This window comes from Mytilus edulis, chromosome 5 (assembly GCF_963676685.1).
Source record: "Mytilus edulis chromosome 5, xbMytEdul2.2, whole genome shotgun sequence".
NCBI lineage: Eukaryota > Metazoa > Mollusca > Bivalvia > Mytilida > Mytilidae > Mytilus > Mytilus edulis.
This window is the reverse complement of record NC_092348.1, coordinates 53,904,676-53,919,105: the sequence shown is the minus strand read 5'-3', so window position 1 is coordinate 53,919,105 and position 14,430 is coordinate 53,904,676. Positions and strand designations below refer to the sequence as shown.

The 14,430-nt window shown below is 32.8% G+C and overlaps 2 protein-coding genes and 1 long non-coding RNA gene across 13 annotated transcripts in view; 1 reads left to right on the top strand and 2 right to left on the bottom strand.

Moving 5' to 3' along the window:
• Nucleotides 1-683: 683 nt before the first annotated feature.
• On the bottom strand, nt 684-13,480 carry LOC139523900 (peroxisomal coenzyme A diphosphatase NUDT7-like). 2 transcript variants are annotated; one of them, XM_071318284.1, is made up of 2 exons: nt 13,350-13,480; nt 684-1,560 (listed from the first exon to the last, which is right to left on the bottom strand). In XM_071318284.1, exons 1-2 carry the CDS (start codon nt 13,369-13,371, stop codon nt 860-862), a joined length of 723 nt encoding a protein of 240 aa, XP_071174385.1. In that variant the 5' UTR covers nt 13,372-13,480; the 3' UTR covers nt 684-859. The 2 variants fall into 2 exon arrangements, with proteins under 2 accessions (XP_071174385.1, XP_071174386.1); XM_071318285.1 differs by lacking the exon at nt 13,350-13,480 and adding an exon at nt 5,296-5,352.
• LOC139523899 (nuclear factor of activated T-cells 5-like) overlaps nt 4,881-14,430 on the top strand; it is a 36,274-nt gene continuing 26,724 nt past the window's right edge. For 4 of the 10 annotated variants that reach the window (XM_071318283.1, XM_071318280.1, XM_071318277.1 and 1 more), the window contains exons 1-2: nt 4,881-5,110; nt 10,876-10,938. The gene's annotated coding sequence lies outside the window, so the exon portion shown is untranslated. Of the gene's footprint in view, nt 5,111-6,045; nt 6,164-10,875; nt 11,049-13,472; nt 13,594-14,430 lie in introns of those variants that run through there. The other 6 variants (XM_071318279.1, XM_071318275.1, XM_071318281.1 and 3 more) reach the window with 4 other exon arrangements.
• Nucleotides 7,506-8,716, bottom strand: LOC139523901 (uncharacterized). The gene is made up of 3 exons (XR_011664710.1): nt 8,603-8,716; nt 8,161-8,239; nt 7,506-7,598 (listed from the first exon to the last, which is right to left on the bottom strand). It is a non-coding gene; the product is annotated as an uncharacterized lncRNA (long non-coding RNA).

Genomic DNA, 14,430 nt, shown 5'->3' with positions numbered 1-14,430 from the left:
ACTTATCATATTATGAGTACTAAAATAATAATATTTGGTCTATGTAATCCTTGCAAGATCTCCGTCTCCCTGACACAGGGCTCACCTGACCTCGACCTCATTTCATGGATCAGTGATCAAGGTAAGTGTTGCATGATAAAGTTAATTTCCTACATATATTTTAAAAGCAGTGGGTCAACAGTGTATTTTTATGTATTGAATAATTGTAAGGTTCATACTTTAGACTGGCAGTTTTCATCTAACCTTGACCTTATTTTTTTCATTGTTATTTGGTGTTTTTGTGTTTTGTTCTGTTTCTCAGATACTATAAGCACTGAGAAGGTTACGTAAATTTGGTCCACGAAATAGTTGTAAGGTGTACATGTCTTTCTGGTAGGTATAATCTGACCTTTGACCTCATTATCATGGTTCATTGGACATTGTTAGTTTTACATATTATTGTCCTTTTATCGTGCACTTTATGCTATAGGTTAACTATATTTGATATATATGTAATAATTGTAAGTTGCACATGTCTATCTGGTACTATTCATTGCATAGTCCTAAAGTGACTGTTAATGTGACTGTCTATGGACAGTGCACTGTATATGTATTTGTCTTCGAGTATCAAGAATGAGTCATATTTATTTGACTGTAAATTTATTGCTAGATGTAGCAGCACTGTGGATAAAAAATAAAATAAATAATGTGTAACATTTCATTTATTAATTTTTGACATATTTTATTTCATACAAATATATCTTAGATTACCTGCTATTTCATTTGAGAATTCGCCATAATTATTTTTTTAAACAAATAAATCGAAAATAAAGTTATCCGCTTATAATGTTTTGTGTTTACTGTGTATGCACTATCACATCTATAATTTTGCAGAATTATAATTAGTAAGAAAGTAATTTGTAAATGAAATTTCAGGCCAAAGACAATCTAGGGTAACATATTTATCAGTATACCCATAATGTCTCTTTTTATAGTCTTGATACAAAATGATAGCAGAATATATGCAATAAGACGCAGTAAATCCCCAAGTGACGATTGTGTTTCCATCAACCTCGTCACTGAAAAAATAACTTTGGACCTGGTTTCCAGAAATTTCAAATTCTTGGGTTGTAAAATCATCATTAAGAAATCTCTTCAGTGGTAGGCTAAAAACTTTATGAACTTCGTGCTCGTTTATCACAGGTTTAAAATTGTAAGGAATTATTCCAACTACAACAGTTACCATAACATTTGGTCGGACAAATGACCCTGGAAGCACAGAAATAACCTCAACTTCATTTGGATTAAGGCCAATCTCCTCTTCTGCCTCTCGGAGGGCCGTTTCGATGTCATCAAGGTCGTCGGAATCTTGTTTTCCACCAGGAAAGGCAACTAATCCCGAGTGAGAACGTAGATGTTTAGAACGAACAGTCAACAATACATGCCATTCCCTATCCAATTGAAAGAGTGGAACAAGAACACTTGCTTTGTCAAAAACTGGTGGCGTACTGGTTTTGTCCTTCAGTCTAATGTCATATGTACTAAATCGTTTCCGAACATCTTCTAAAGAAATATATACCCCTGAAATAAAGTAGATTTACAAACTTTATCACAATGCCCAAAACATAATATAAATACTTCATCGTTCAAACCTGACCGACTACGTTAATTTAGCGCCCACAATGAATTCGGGCATATCTGAAAATCGACCCCAAAATTGACAAATTAGAACTTGGAACCCAACCTTTTGCAGGAACACAAGCCCAGAGTTACTTATATATTTATCTCAGCACGTTATCTAAAAATTATATCGCACAGTAAAACAGGCATAAATTGGCATTAAAGATTAATTGTTAGGATTACTTCATCGTATAACATTATTTAATACAAAATATAGTTACTATACATATGGGGTATGATTTTGAAGGAGGTTCGGCGACATTTAAAGTTGCTATGCAACATCGTTGTCATGTGCAATTGTTCTCAGGTGGATTACTGTTTCATTGGCAATCATACCGGATCTTAAAATTTTATATCATTTTACATGTTTTTCAAACAATATACAGGTTTTTAAAGAACTAGTACTATATAACTGTGTAATCAATAATTTGAAAACAGAATACCCCCAAAAATAATAAAATGTAGAGCACAAAAATGCAATACTGAAATCCATACTGGAATAAACAACTGACAATTGGTGTGTGGATTATAATCATAACAATCAACATGATATAAACACGAAACATTAAATATAAAGATGATTATGACCACTAACAAATTAAGCTATTCGTTCCCATACACAGCTGAAACTCCTGACCTGATGTTTCAAACTTTTGGCTCATGGATGAGTTCGGATGCTTTTATTGACATATTGCGAAATGTCCTACTCAATAGAATAAGAAAAAAGAAACCTACATTGGTTAAAATAATGACAGGATACACTATCTAGATAATATACTTTAACGAAGTACGAACTACATATGCATGTACCCAAGGAATCGTATATTTAATAACATATATACAACTCCTTGATGTACCTAATTCCAGTACAATATATCTTGATACTTGTGCGCTATGTCTTTAGATAGAATGAAATTCAAAACAGTGTGGCTGTGGCCATTGATTGACACATTAAATTCATCCATTGACTGGGACAATTTACATGAACGTTTGTCTGTAACGACCACTGTTCACGACGTACCTACGATAGACATTTAAACTGTGGGGTCACCAAAGGTTTCTTAACGCCTTTAATTATGAAATAATTCAAGAAATTAATCAGGAATAACCTTTATGTTTTGATTTATATAATTGATATAAATCAAAACATCGTGTTATTTCTGATTAGTTTTTCGAATTACTTTATTAAGGTGTTGAGAACCTTTGGTGACCCCATAGTTTAAGTGTCTTTAAAAAGTACATAGTGAGCTGAGGTCGTTACATACAAACGTTCACCTAAATTGTCCCAGTCAATGGATGAATTTAATGTGTCAATCAATGGCCACAGCCACACTGTTTTGAATTTCATTCTACTTTGCCAGAGACATATAGTACTAGTATTATACATCTCTGCTTAATGCTTTCAATAAGGTATACATCTAGATGGAAAATGTATCGAGATGATCTCTATTTTCACATTAACGACCACTCATAGTTTTCTTTTTAAAACGTTGAATGTGTACTGATTGATAATCATTTTAGTCTTGGAAAATATTGTTTATTCGTCAGATGTTATTGTTATTGAACTAACATTAACATTAATTGCATTCCAGTACTCATAGATCCAGTACTTCGTGTCTTTTGTCTTTCTTTTTTATCAGGCCGTGATCAGATGTGTCCATACCTTTCCAACTGATTTTGATAATTTGTTCTTTATACGTTAGCCACTTTACATTCTGTATAAAGTGACTGCCAGAGCCTGCTTGTCCTTGGATTTGTCTTTTTTCACGTTTATTCAGTGATTAAGCATAAAATCGTTGGTTTTCACATTTTTCATGCCATTGCCCTGGGAACAGTATGTTCCTACACTCTCTATAAAGCCTACTAGGCTATTCAACTTATATAAATCATGATTCGATTATACGGAATATGTGATGCTTAGTAGTATACCGGTGGTCTAAGATCGTTAATCGATGAAGAGAAAAACAGATCCGGGTAAAAAACTAAAACCAAGGGAAATACTTCAACTATAAGGGGGAAACAAGCGAACAACAGGAACACTGAAGTGAACAAAAAAATTCTCCGCTAACATATATAGAAACGACCTATTTGATGTTAACTGTCATATTCGACTTGGTACAGGACATTTAATTTTTAGAAAAATGCTTGGTTCAACCTGGTTTAATTGCTAGCCAAACCTCCCGCTTTGTGACCGATAAAAAGATGTCGCTAAAAAACGGCGTACGCGGTCCTTCTGTCACGGAATAGAAGTTCCTTCATAATAAAACTTCCAAAAGGAAAAAATATTCTGGAATATTATTTCCACAGGAATAAGTATTACAGTATAAGTTCCTAACGGAATAAATGGTATAGAATATTTGTTCCAATAGGAATAGGTATTATGACATTGTTTATAACAAAGTTTCCAGTGGAACTTCTGTTAGGCGGAACAAATATACGTTGACACTTCGATATAGGCAATATATATTATAAATATCACACCAGTTATCCTATTTTTATCATTGTGAACATATATACTCCGCTTTTTTATTATTAATATCATTGAGATACAGGTTGGTGGCGTTAACTCAGTGCCCAATCCGAGTAGTCTGACTATATTGAATAAATGCACGTTTTTTTTTTCAATTGTAGCCTAGGTAGATTATATATATATCCCACATTCTTTCACGGTTTCTTGCATTGTCTTGCTTTGATTATATGGTCAGAGACATGTAATACCGATTGTATAATATCAGGGACTTTCTATACTATTAACTTAGTTTAATATCTGAATAGAAAGTCCCTGATTATTATATGTCGCGGCGACCTCTATATAAAACGTTGATCGTCCTACTCTCTAGATCCTACTCAGAATTGATCGTTAATAGCAATGTAAAACATTCTGAAATACGTACGAAATGTTGAATCCTACTTAAAATAATGTGTTTCAGAAGGGTATCGCACATATAAAACGTTGCCGGATCATGACTTTTTTCAGAATAATTAATTTGCTTTCCTTGGAAGATCTTGGAACAGAGGCTTCCGATTATTACTACGGTGCATTTGTTTTTTTACTTATGTAAAGTATATTTTAATTGCGTGTCGTCGTCTCCAGCAGACCATACAAAACAAAATGACAAACGCAAAAACACATTACAAAAGCCTTAAACCATTAACCGAATTTATGAAAATACGTCAATAGTTTATTTTTAACAACCAATGAAAACTGCGAAAAGCAACAAGCCTTCAATCACTGCAATGAACGTGGCTATGTCTAGAAACATCCCGAATAAGTCGTAGCAAAAGGAAACAAAAGAAAGGAAAGCTCCTCTGTTTATATTAAACTAACAAATGACATTAAAAAGGAGTACTACAAAGTTACACATGGGAACACATAAGATTGCCAACATTTGTTAAAACATCACAAGACAATAATTCAACTGTTTATTTGCTGCAAATCTCTTTAAACAAGGTAGGACCTTGGTGATTAAAATTCAACATGGCGGATTTCTGATTTATATTTGCAAACCTACATTTATGATTTCATTTTATTGTTACAATCATTGTATGACAGGCAGGTATTGTCAAGTTTTTTGTATATTCAAAAAGTTTTGGGAATAGTGATGTTGGAAGATGGATTAACTAAAATTTTCTTACGTTCATTCATCTTGATGCATGTGATCGGCGAAATGAGCCGAGTGCAACCGAATAGTAGGTAATTTCCCTTTATGTTTGGGGTCATCTGTACCTCAGCTGACCTACTTGTTCCAGTTTTGCACACATCTTTATATTTAATAACTTAAATGAATTTGCTGTGACAGTAGATTAATTGTGCAATAAAAGATATATTTTGGATAAATTTATTTTATAAAAATTAGGAATGAGACATACATTTTTGTACATGGTGACTGGTCATAGATACACCTTTAATAGGGAGCTACCATTTGATTTTTATGGGGGGGGGCTAGGATGAAAAATTTTGTCCTGCATTTTTTTTAGCTGTAATCTCTGTCCTGCCTTTTTTTTTTTTTTAGGTTATCCTGACTTTTTTTTACCTAAATTGTCGTCCTGACTTTTATTTTTGCAAGCGTCTCATCCTGCCTTTTTTTTTTAACTCAAAACTCCTGTCCTGCCTATTTTTTTCAAATTTCATCCTAGCCCCCCCATAAAAATCAAATGGTAGCTCCCTTATCGCTATTTGTCTGGCTTAACCCAAGAATCTGCCCAACTTGAACTATTGATGTCATACAACAATCACATTACCATTGTGGCATCAGATATTTTTTATTATGATGTCAAAATTTTATACCGGAATCTTTGTGAAGTCCAGTAATGGGGGACAAATAGCGATAAGGTGTAGTATACCTTCAACAACTAAACCCAATTATTGCTTAATTTGCAGGGAAAATACTGAATGTATGTAAAATAAGAAGAGGTAGACATGTAGTTAAAACTAGTATGATTGCCATTGAAACGACTATCCAACATGTACAGAGTCCAATTGTTGCAGATTAAAACCCTGCCGGTATGGTTTTGCTCATTGTTGAAGGCCATAATTATTACCCTATGCTATCATCAGCTATAAAAGGCCCTGACATGACTAAATGTGTAACAATTCAAACAAAATAAACCAACATCCTAAATAAAGACAAAAATATAAATGAAAAAAAAAGACACACAAAAACCAACAACCACAGAACAACAGGCACTTACAGTCTGTAAGTTACAGAATATGGCAGGCTTCAAACATGTTTTTGAGCACTTAAACCTCACCTTACCTGGAACAGTGGAGTAAAGGCTTAACTTGTTTTAGGTTAGAATATACTTGCAGGGGATGGACGGATGAGTCGTTTTGTTTTGGTTGAATTGTATTGATTAGAATTTAAACGACTGATCATGAAACAATCTTATTTTTATCCATCTGATGAGTTAAGCCTTTTTCAACTGATTTTTATAGTCCCAGGTTAGGGGGAGTGTTGGGATCCTGCCACATTCTGTATGTACATAAAATTGAGAATGGAAATGGGGAATGTGTCAAAGAGACAACAAACATGTATGTGTCTGTCCCAAGTCAGGAGCCTGTAATTCAGTAGTTAGTTTGTTTATAGGTGTAATACTACCATTGATTTTTCCCTATTAGTCTTTGTTAAATTGGCACTTTTAAAAAAACCGTACAGTATTTACCTTTATTTCAACCAAAGAATTACTTTGCATGTGTAAAGTTCAATCCTTTCCAGTGATACAGTGAAAATTTCACACTACATTTCATTGCATATAAGAAAGTAACCACCGCCGAGGGTAGACAACCCAATTTTTACACTGTTATTTACTGGTTACCTGCTTTGGTAACTATGTAACCGTAACGTTCCAAAATATTTTATAAGACCATCAAATAAAAAAAGAATGATGCTTTCAGACACCCAACATACATATTTACGACTCAGAAAAATTTAAGTGCATTGAAATGCAGGGTTAATTTTCTACAACTGTCAAATTCAAGGGAATATTTTTTTAGGCCTACTTTCGTATGCAACCGGATGTGACGAACCATGATTTGGTGGTATTACACCTAAAGAACACCTAAATATCAAATAAACTTAATGCAATTTTTTCTCCTCCAATTGCAAGTTATTTCAAGCATAACTGTCAAGTTTTGTCTCAGTCAGAACTATAGTTTCAGAGAAAATCACTATAATGTAAGGCCATATCCTACGACAATTTCAGTCCAATTTCTTCGAAAAATCCTAATTTCAGTGTATCATTATAAAATGCAGTGTTGACTAATATCTGATCATAAACTCATGATATATATGCATTCAAACAATTAGAATACAAAAGACAACTTTAAGATGATAAACAATTTTATTGCACCTTTTAGAGTTCATTTGAAGGTCGTTTTGGTCTGTTTTGGTCCATTTTTCCTCCTCCCTTCCTTTTCATCAAAACTTGATATCTTTTGTCTAAAAAATAAAACAAATGTGATTATTTTCCCACAAAAATGAAATAAATGTAATGTTAAATCAATAATTAAAGTGTTTTAGCTGAAAGAACTGTCTCTATAAATGTTAACAGTCTACACGGAAGTTTCTATAAGCCCTTATGTGTAACTTAAGTTTTTGGTCTGTTCCCCTAGTGTGAGAAATAACGGTTCCCTTTCAGTCAATCATTTATTGCTACTGGTATCAAAGTCTTTTTATTTACTCATAACAGTATATTTCTAATAGATTTACACAAAAAGTCCACTATCTTGTATTTTACATTAGAAAATGGGGAGAAAGAGTAATAAAAAAATACCTCAAAATGTTTTTAAAAAGGGTTATGTCCCTTGGAATGCTGGTACAAAAAATAATTGGTAAGAATTATAAAGTTTAAGTATGTGAGACTGGATTCTGATGTGTATAAATCCAGGACAAATAAGTGTTTAGATGAGTTATTGTCTGTGCAAAATGTAGATGGCACAATGGCAAATTGTAAACTTTTGCGGCCAAAACAAAAAAAAACATGATGATAGTTGATACATACTTTAATGCTGAAGTGTCATCTGCAGACCAATTCACATATAAGATTTTTCAACAGAATGCTCTTCAGAACATGGTTAACACTGAAATAAAAAATTCACATTTTGAATTTATATAAACAAAACAAAAACTGTAAGGGTAATTTAAAATTTAACACAGTAATCTAAATACAGCTTCGTCTGTCCACCCATTTGACTAAGAAAACACCCGTAAACCCCCATTTCAATGCAATTTTACCTCAAATGTACTTTCTGTGTCTAAATCCATTCCGAATAGTCCATGTTTACAATGTATGAACTGGTTTATTAATAACTTTTAAAAATGAAAGTGCAATAGGGTCACGAGTGCACATTTAGTTTCCCTAAATAGGTGTAATACCACCATTGATTTTTATACTATTAGTCTTTGTTAAATTGGCACTTTTAAAAAAATCGTACAGTATTTACCTTTATTTCAACCAAAGAATTACTTTGCATGTGTAAAGTTCAATCCTTTCCAGTGATACAGTGAAAATTTCACACTACATTTCATCGCATATAAGAAAGTAACCACCGCCGAGGGTAGACAACCCAATTTTTACACTGTTATTTACTGGTTACCTGCTTTGGTAACTATGTAACCGTAACGTTCCAAAATATTTTATAAGACCATCAAATAAAAAAAGAATGATGCTTTCAGACACCCAACATACATATTTAAATGTACGACTCAGAAAAATTTAAGTGCATTGAAATGCAGGGTTAATTTTCTACAACTGTCAAATTCAAGGGAATATTTTTTTAGGCCTACTTTCGTATGCAACCGGATGTGACGAACCCTGATTTGGTGGTATTACACCTAAATTATAATGTGTTACATATTTGTTTTTCGTTCATTTTTTGTACATTTTTAAGGCCGTTAGTTTTCTTATTTGAATTGTTTTACATTGTCATTTCGTTTTTTTTTTATAGCTGATTATGTGGTATGGGCGTTTTTAGATTTTAATGAGAGAAATTCATGTATTACTTAAAAATTATTACACCAGGGTTTTCGATATCACAAACTAGTCAAAACATTTACTAAATTTTATCATCGATATAAAGACATCATTCGTAAATATAGGTCAACATGCAGACTTCTAATACGTTCAGGTATTTCACATCCAATTTTTTATGGAAATATTCTTTATAAAGCACAAAGGTGTCAGTATTCACCTCAGAAACTTACAAAACCTTTGAACAGACTTACTAAGAAGGGATATAATTACGATACTGTTGTCAAGTCATTAAAGATTGCATATTTTGGCATTAATATTGAGTCACTGATAAGGTCTTTGCATCGGAACTAAACACATTTATTCTAAAAACAGTTGTTGGCATGATACGGGTTATGTTCTTCTCATATATGTTATGATGGTATGATACTAAACCCCTAACGGGAAGGATTGTGCCTGATGTTCATATGATGAAATCATAATCTTTCAGTCAGTTTAATTGAAGTCTGGAGCTGGCATGTCAGTTAACTGCTAGTAGTCTGTTGTTATTTATGTATTATTGTCATTTTGTTTATTTTCTTTGGTTACATCTTCTGACATCAGACTCGGACTTCTCTTGAACTGAATTTTAATGTGCGTATTGTTATGCGTTTACTTTTCTACATTGGTTAGAGGTATAGGGTGAGGGTTGAGATCTCACAAACATGTTTAACCCCGCCGCATTTTTGCGCCTGTCCCAAGTCAGGAGCCTCTAGCCTTTGTTAGTCTTGTATTATTTTAATTTTAGTTTCTTGTGTACAATTTGGAAATTACTATGGCGTTCATTATCACTGGACTAGTATATATTTGTTTAGGGGCCAGCTGAGGGACGCCTCCGGGTGCGGGAATTTCTCGCTACATTGAAGACCTGTTGGTGACCCTCTGCTGTTGTTTTTTATTTGGTCGGGTTGTTGTCTCTTTGACACATTCCCCATTTCCATTCTCAATTTTATTTGCTCATTGTTGAAGGCCATATGATGACCTATAGTTGTTAATTTCTGTGTCATTTTGGTCTCTTATTGTCTCATTTGCAATTATACCACATCTTCTTTTTTTATATTAAATGGAGTCTAGGCTTTGGGCAGTCAGTGGGCTCCCTCCATTAATATGAAAAATTCTGGATCTGTCACTGATTAGAAATGATTTACATATGGTTACCTGCGAATATAAGAGTGCATAGACAACTATGGTAGTTGTATTGACAAAGATGATAAATGAAGTGATATCGATATTGATTATATAAAGTACATTTTACCCATAAATCTAACAGATAAGTTAGATTTGCACATTATAAAGTTGAGAAGTCTAGCAGGTATGATTTTTGGCAAACAAATCTGAGTATTACTTAAATATGATATTTTATCTACAAGCTTAGGGGTGGATATCCAATGGAAATTCAGCAATTTAACAACAATGAAAGACAAAATGAAAGAAGGCCAGACCTCTTACTAAAGAATTTTGAATGATGCAAAATGGCTATAAAAATTTTACATTGTGTATATTTTTGTCTATGGTCATGTCAGGTTTATTTACAGCCTCATGATGTAAGAAATGTATGTATCCACCAAACTTTAGTCTAATTATAAACTAGAAAGCAATGGAGTCATAAATAAGAGGTGTGGTTCCTACAAGTTTCAAGCTAGAGACTTTTTAGTTTAGTAAATTTTCAGTATAAATGTATTTAATCTTTGTTGGTTTTTTTTGCAGATAGATTAAACACAATGCAACCAGTTTCCTAGATGAAATATGAAGATCACCTGGTTAATTTGGGTAGGTTGATTACACTACAGTGATATCATTTCTTGTTGGTGTATGTTTACAGATAGAAGATCATCTAAAGGAATAATTCAAAGCAAATGGAATGTTTTATGAAGATCTTGGTAGGAAACATATCTACAAATTTGAACAAATTTTATTTCTGTGTTGGTGTTAATCTTTCTACATTATTATCTGGAACTAAACAATTGTATCAGGAATAATATAATACTTTAAATATATGTTCTAATTAAGTGAACAATAATTAATCAATAATTTTATAAACACCTTCTGAATTTAAATGATTACAAAGTCAAACCAGATCAAACAACTAAAACTAGAGTAATCCTACAAAACTTATTTTTGAATAATTTAATTTGTAATATCCAAATCTTTGTAATTTAAAAGAACTTTTGTAATCCTTGACCAGTTCTGATTAGATAGGCTTCACTGAATGTATACACAGACATCACATGACATCTTACAAAAAATATCGGTTAGTTCATGTGGTTGAGGCTACTTTATTTTCCTTATTTATTTGCATGTGATCGTGATACAAATGTAACAGGTTTTTATAATGAATCCATATTCTGCAAGGACAAATATAACTTACTTCATATAAAGTTATAATTGAATGACAGCTATAATATTGTAAACCAAGTAATGCTTTTGGAGAGTAATGACCTCCATTGTTGACTATTATCTTTGGCATTTGACTTTATTGATTAGTACTTTTTGCATACCTTTGTGCTTCATTAGTAATGTTTGTTTTGAAGGTACAATGTCCTAAGGGGATGTTAAAAGTCGGTAATATTGACTATGCAAAGTACACCCTTGAGTTTTGTGTTATTAGGAATACATAATTCAGATTTGGTATGATTTAGCCAGATTTGTTTGTTTCAAACTCCTCTGACAGTTTGAGGTAGTATGAAAATTTGTGTATAGGAATGATTTGCCCTAAGGTCAGATAAATGGGCTCAAATGTTTTCCTTTTTATTCAGGAACTGGTAAAATCTTTTAAACATAAGCATGGCAAGGGGTTATGTATAGTTGTCAGCATTTGACCTAAGGTCAAATTAATAGGCTAAAATGTTTTTCTTTATATCCAGTAATTAACTATTAATATCTTTTAAACTACTAAGCATGGGAAGGTGGAAATGGACATACATATACATATGACAGCCAGACAGGTCACATTATAAATGCAAACTTGACCAATGGTGTAGGTTATTCTTGCATCACTGACGCCTGGGGTCATGATTTTTTTAAGTTTAAGACAAGATGTTAGTTTTTTTTTTTTTATTGTTTCACATTTTGTCATTCTTTGCCTTGAAGAGCTTCTTATGAAGTTTTGCTCATTGTTGAAGGCAGATAATGGACCTGTAGTGATTTTTTTGCCTCATTCCTTGGCTCTGCTGGATAGTTTCATTGTCTATCATGCTACATCTTCTAAATTTAATACAGTATAAAGCAAAGGCCTTGTTCATACTTTTTAGCTCACCTGGCCCAAAGGGCCAAGTGAGCTTTTCTCATCACTTGGTGTCCGTCGTTGTTAACTTTTACGAAAATCTTCTCTGAAACTACTGGGCCAAATTTAACCAAACTTGGCCACAATCATCATTGTGGTATCTAGTTAAAAAAATTAGTCTGGTGACTCGGCCAACCAACCAAGATGGCCACCATGGCTAAAAATAGAACAATGGGGTAAAACGCAGTTTTTGGCTTATAACTCAAAAACCAAAGCATTTAGAGCAAATCTGACAGGAGGTGAAATTGTTTATCAGGTCAACATCTATCTGCCCTTGAATTTTCAGATGAATCCGATAGCCGGTTGTTAGGTTGCTGCCCCTGAATTGGTAACTTTAAGGAAATTTTGCCGTTTTTTGTTATTATCTTGAATATTATTATAGATAGAGATAAACTGTAAACAGCAATAATGTACAGCAAAGTAAGACCTAAAAATAAGTCGACAAGACCAAAATGGTCAATTGACCCCCTAAGGAGTTATTGCTCTTTATAGTCAATTTTTCACTAACATTTTCCTCTGAAACTACTGGGCCAAGTTCATTATAGATAGAGATAATTGTAAGCAGCAAGAATGTTTAGTAAAGTAAGATCTACAAACACATCACCATCACCAAAACACAATTTTGTCATGAATCCATCTGTGTCCTTTGTTAAATATTCACATAGACCAAGGTGAGCGACACAGGCTCTTTAGAGCCTCTAGTTATTATATCAGCTGAAACTTAGGACATCTGGAGAAGGTACAATGCAACATTGAATCTAACAACAACAAAAACCTATTCTGTTAAGAAGGATTTCTCTTCATATAATGTATATTTGTATTAAAACAGAAATGTAACAGAATTTTTTGCATCAGATCTTGTTTTTAAAAACATGTTCAAGGCTGTTGCATACATTACCTGTCTTATGTTTCGTTTCCATACAAAGCTGTCAATTTCAGTAAATATCCAATCTATCATCACTGTATAATGATATTTACATGTGAACTGACATAGTGATGTAGATATCACACAGATACTTTAAACAGCTGATTAAGCTGGTGTTTGACTTTTTAACAAGGTGAAACATATATTTTTAATCTGACAGAGATCCTTCACCTTGAGAACATATATATTCATTTGGATTTATCAAATCAGGTACCATGTAAGTTTACTGTCTGATTAAAAATTAAGAATAAATGCATGGAATTAAATTGCAATCTTTATTATCATTCGACATAGTGCAATTGGAACAATGTAAATGGACCATACTTTTTTTTTAATTTACTAGTTTAATTATTTAAAATCACATGATCATAATGTACTATAATGACCCTGCCACTTATATAGGGATACCCATTTCCTAAAATAAATGGTTGTCTGGACTTTGTTTGGGTATTGTCTGCCGATGTCAGCAAATTATTTGTTACATAATAAAGTGTGTCAACAGCACCAGGTTTAAGGTTTATTAGTGTATATGACTTACTGATGGCTTTTGTATTTTGTTCCAGTTCAGCAACTTTATTGGCTTAAATTCAGCAGCTCTTTTTATAATACATGTAAGTCTGAAGGCGATCTCATGATGTCTCTTCTTGTATTCTAGATTTGAAGGGTGTGGTTGAAAATTTGGATGCTGGGATCTTTTAGCTCTGTGTGTCTGTCATAAAAAAACTATATATGCATATGAAATTTCTATTTTGATTTTACCTAAAAGGCTTATAATTTAATGTTTGAATTTTTTTTTTTTTTTTTAGTTTTATAAATTGACTATAAACCCATTTTTTCATGGTATGGTATCAAATATTTCTGACCTGGCACTATGTACTTTTTATTGATTAATTTTTTAGAATTTAATATGCAATGTTTCGGGTTCTTTCGGGAATAATCCCAGGTAAACCCTCATCAGAGGCAGGCATGGGGTAATCGTAATCAGTAATCGTAATCAGCTGTAATCGATTACATTTTGCAGTGTAATCATATGTAATCAGTAATCATGCCATTT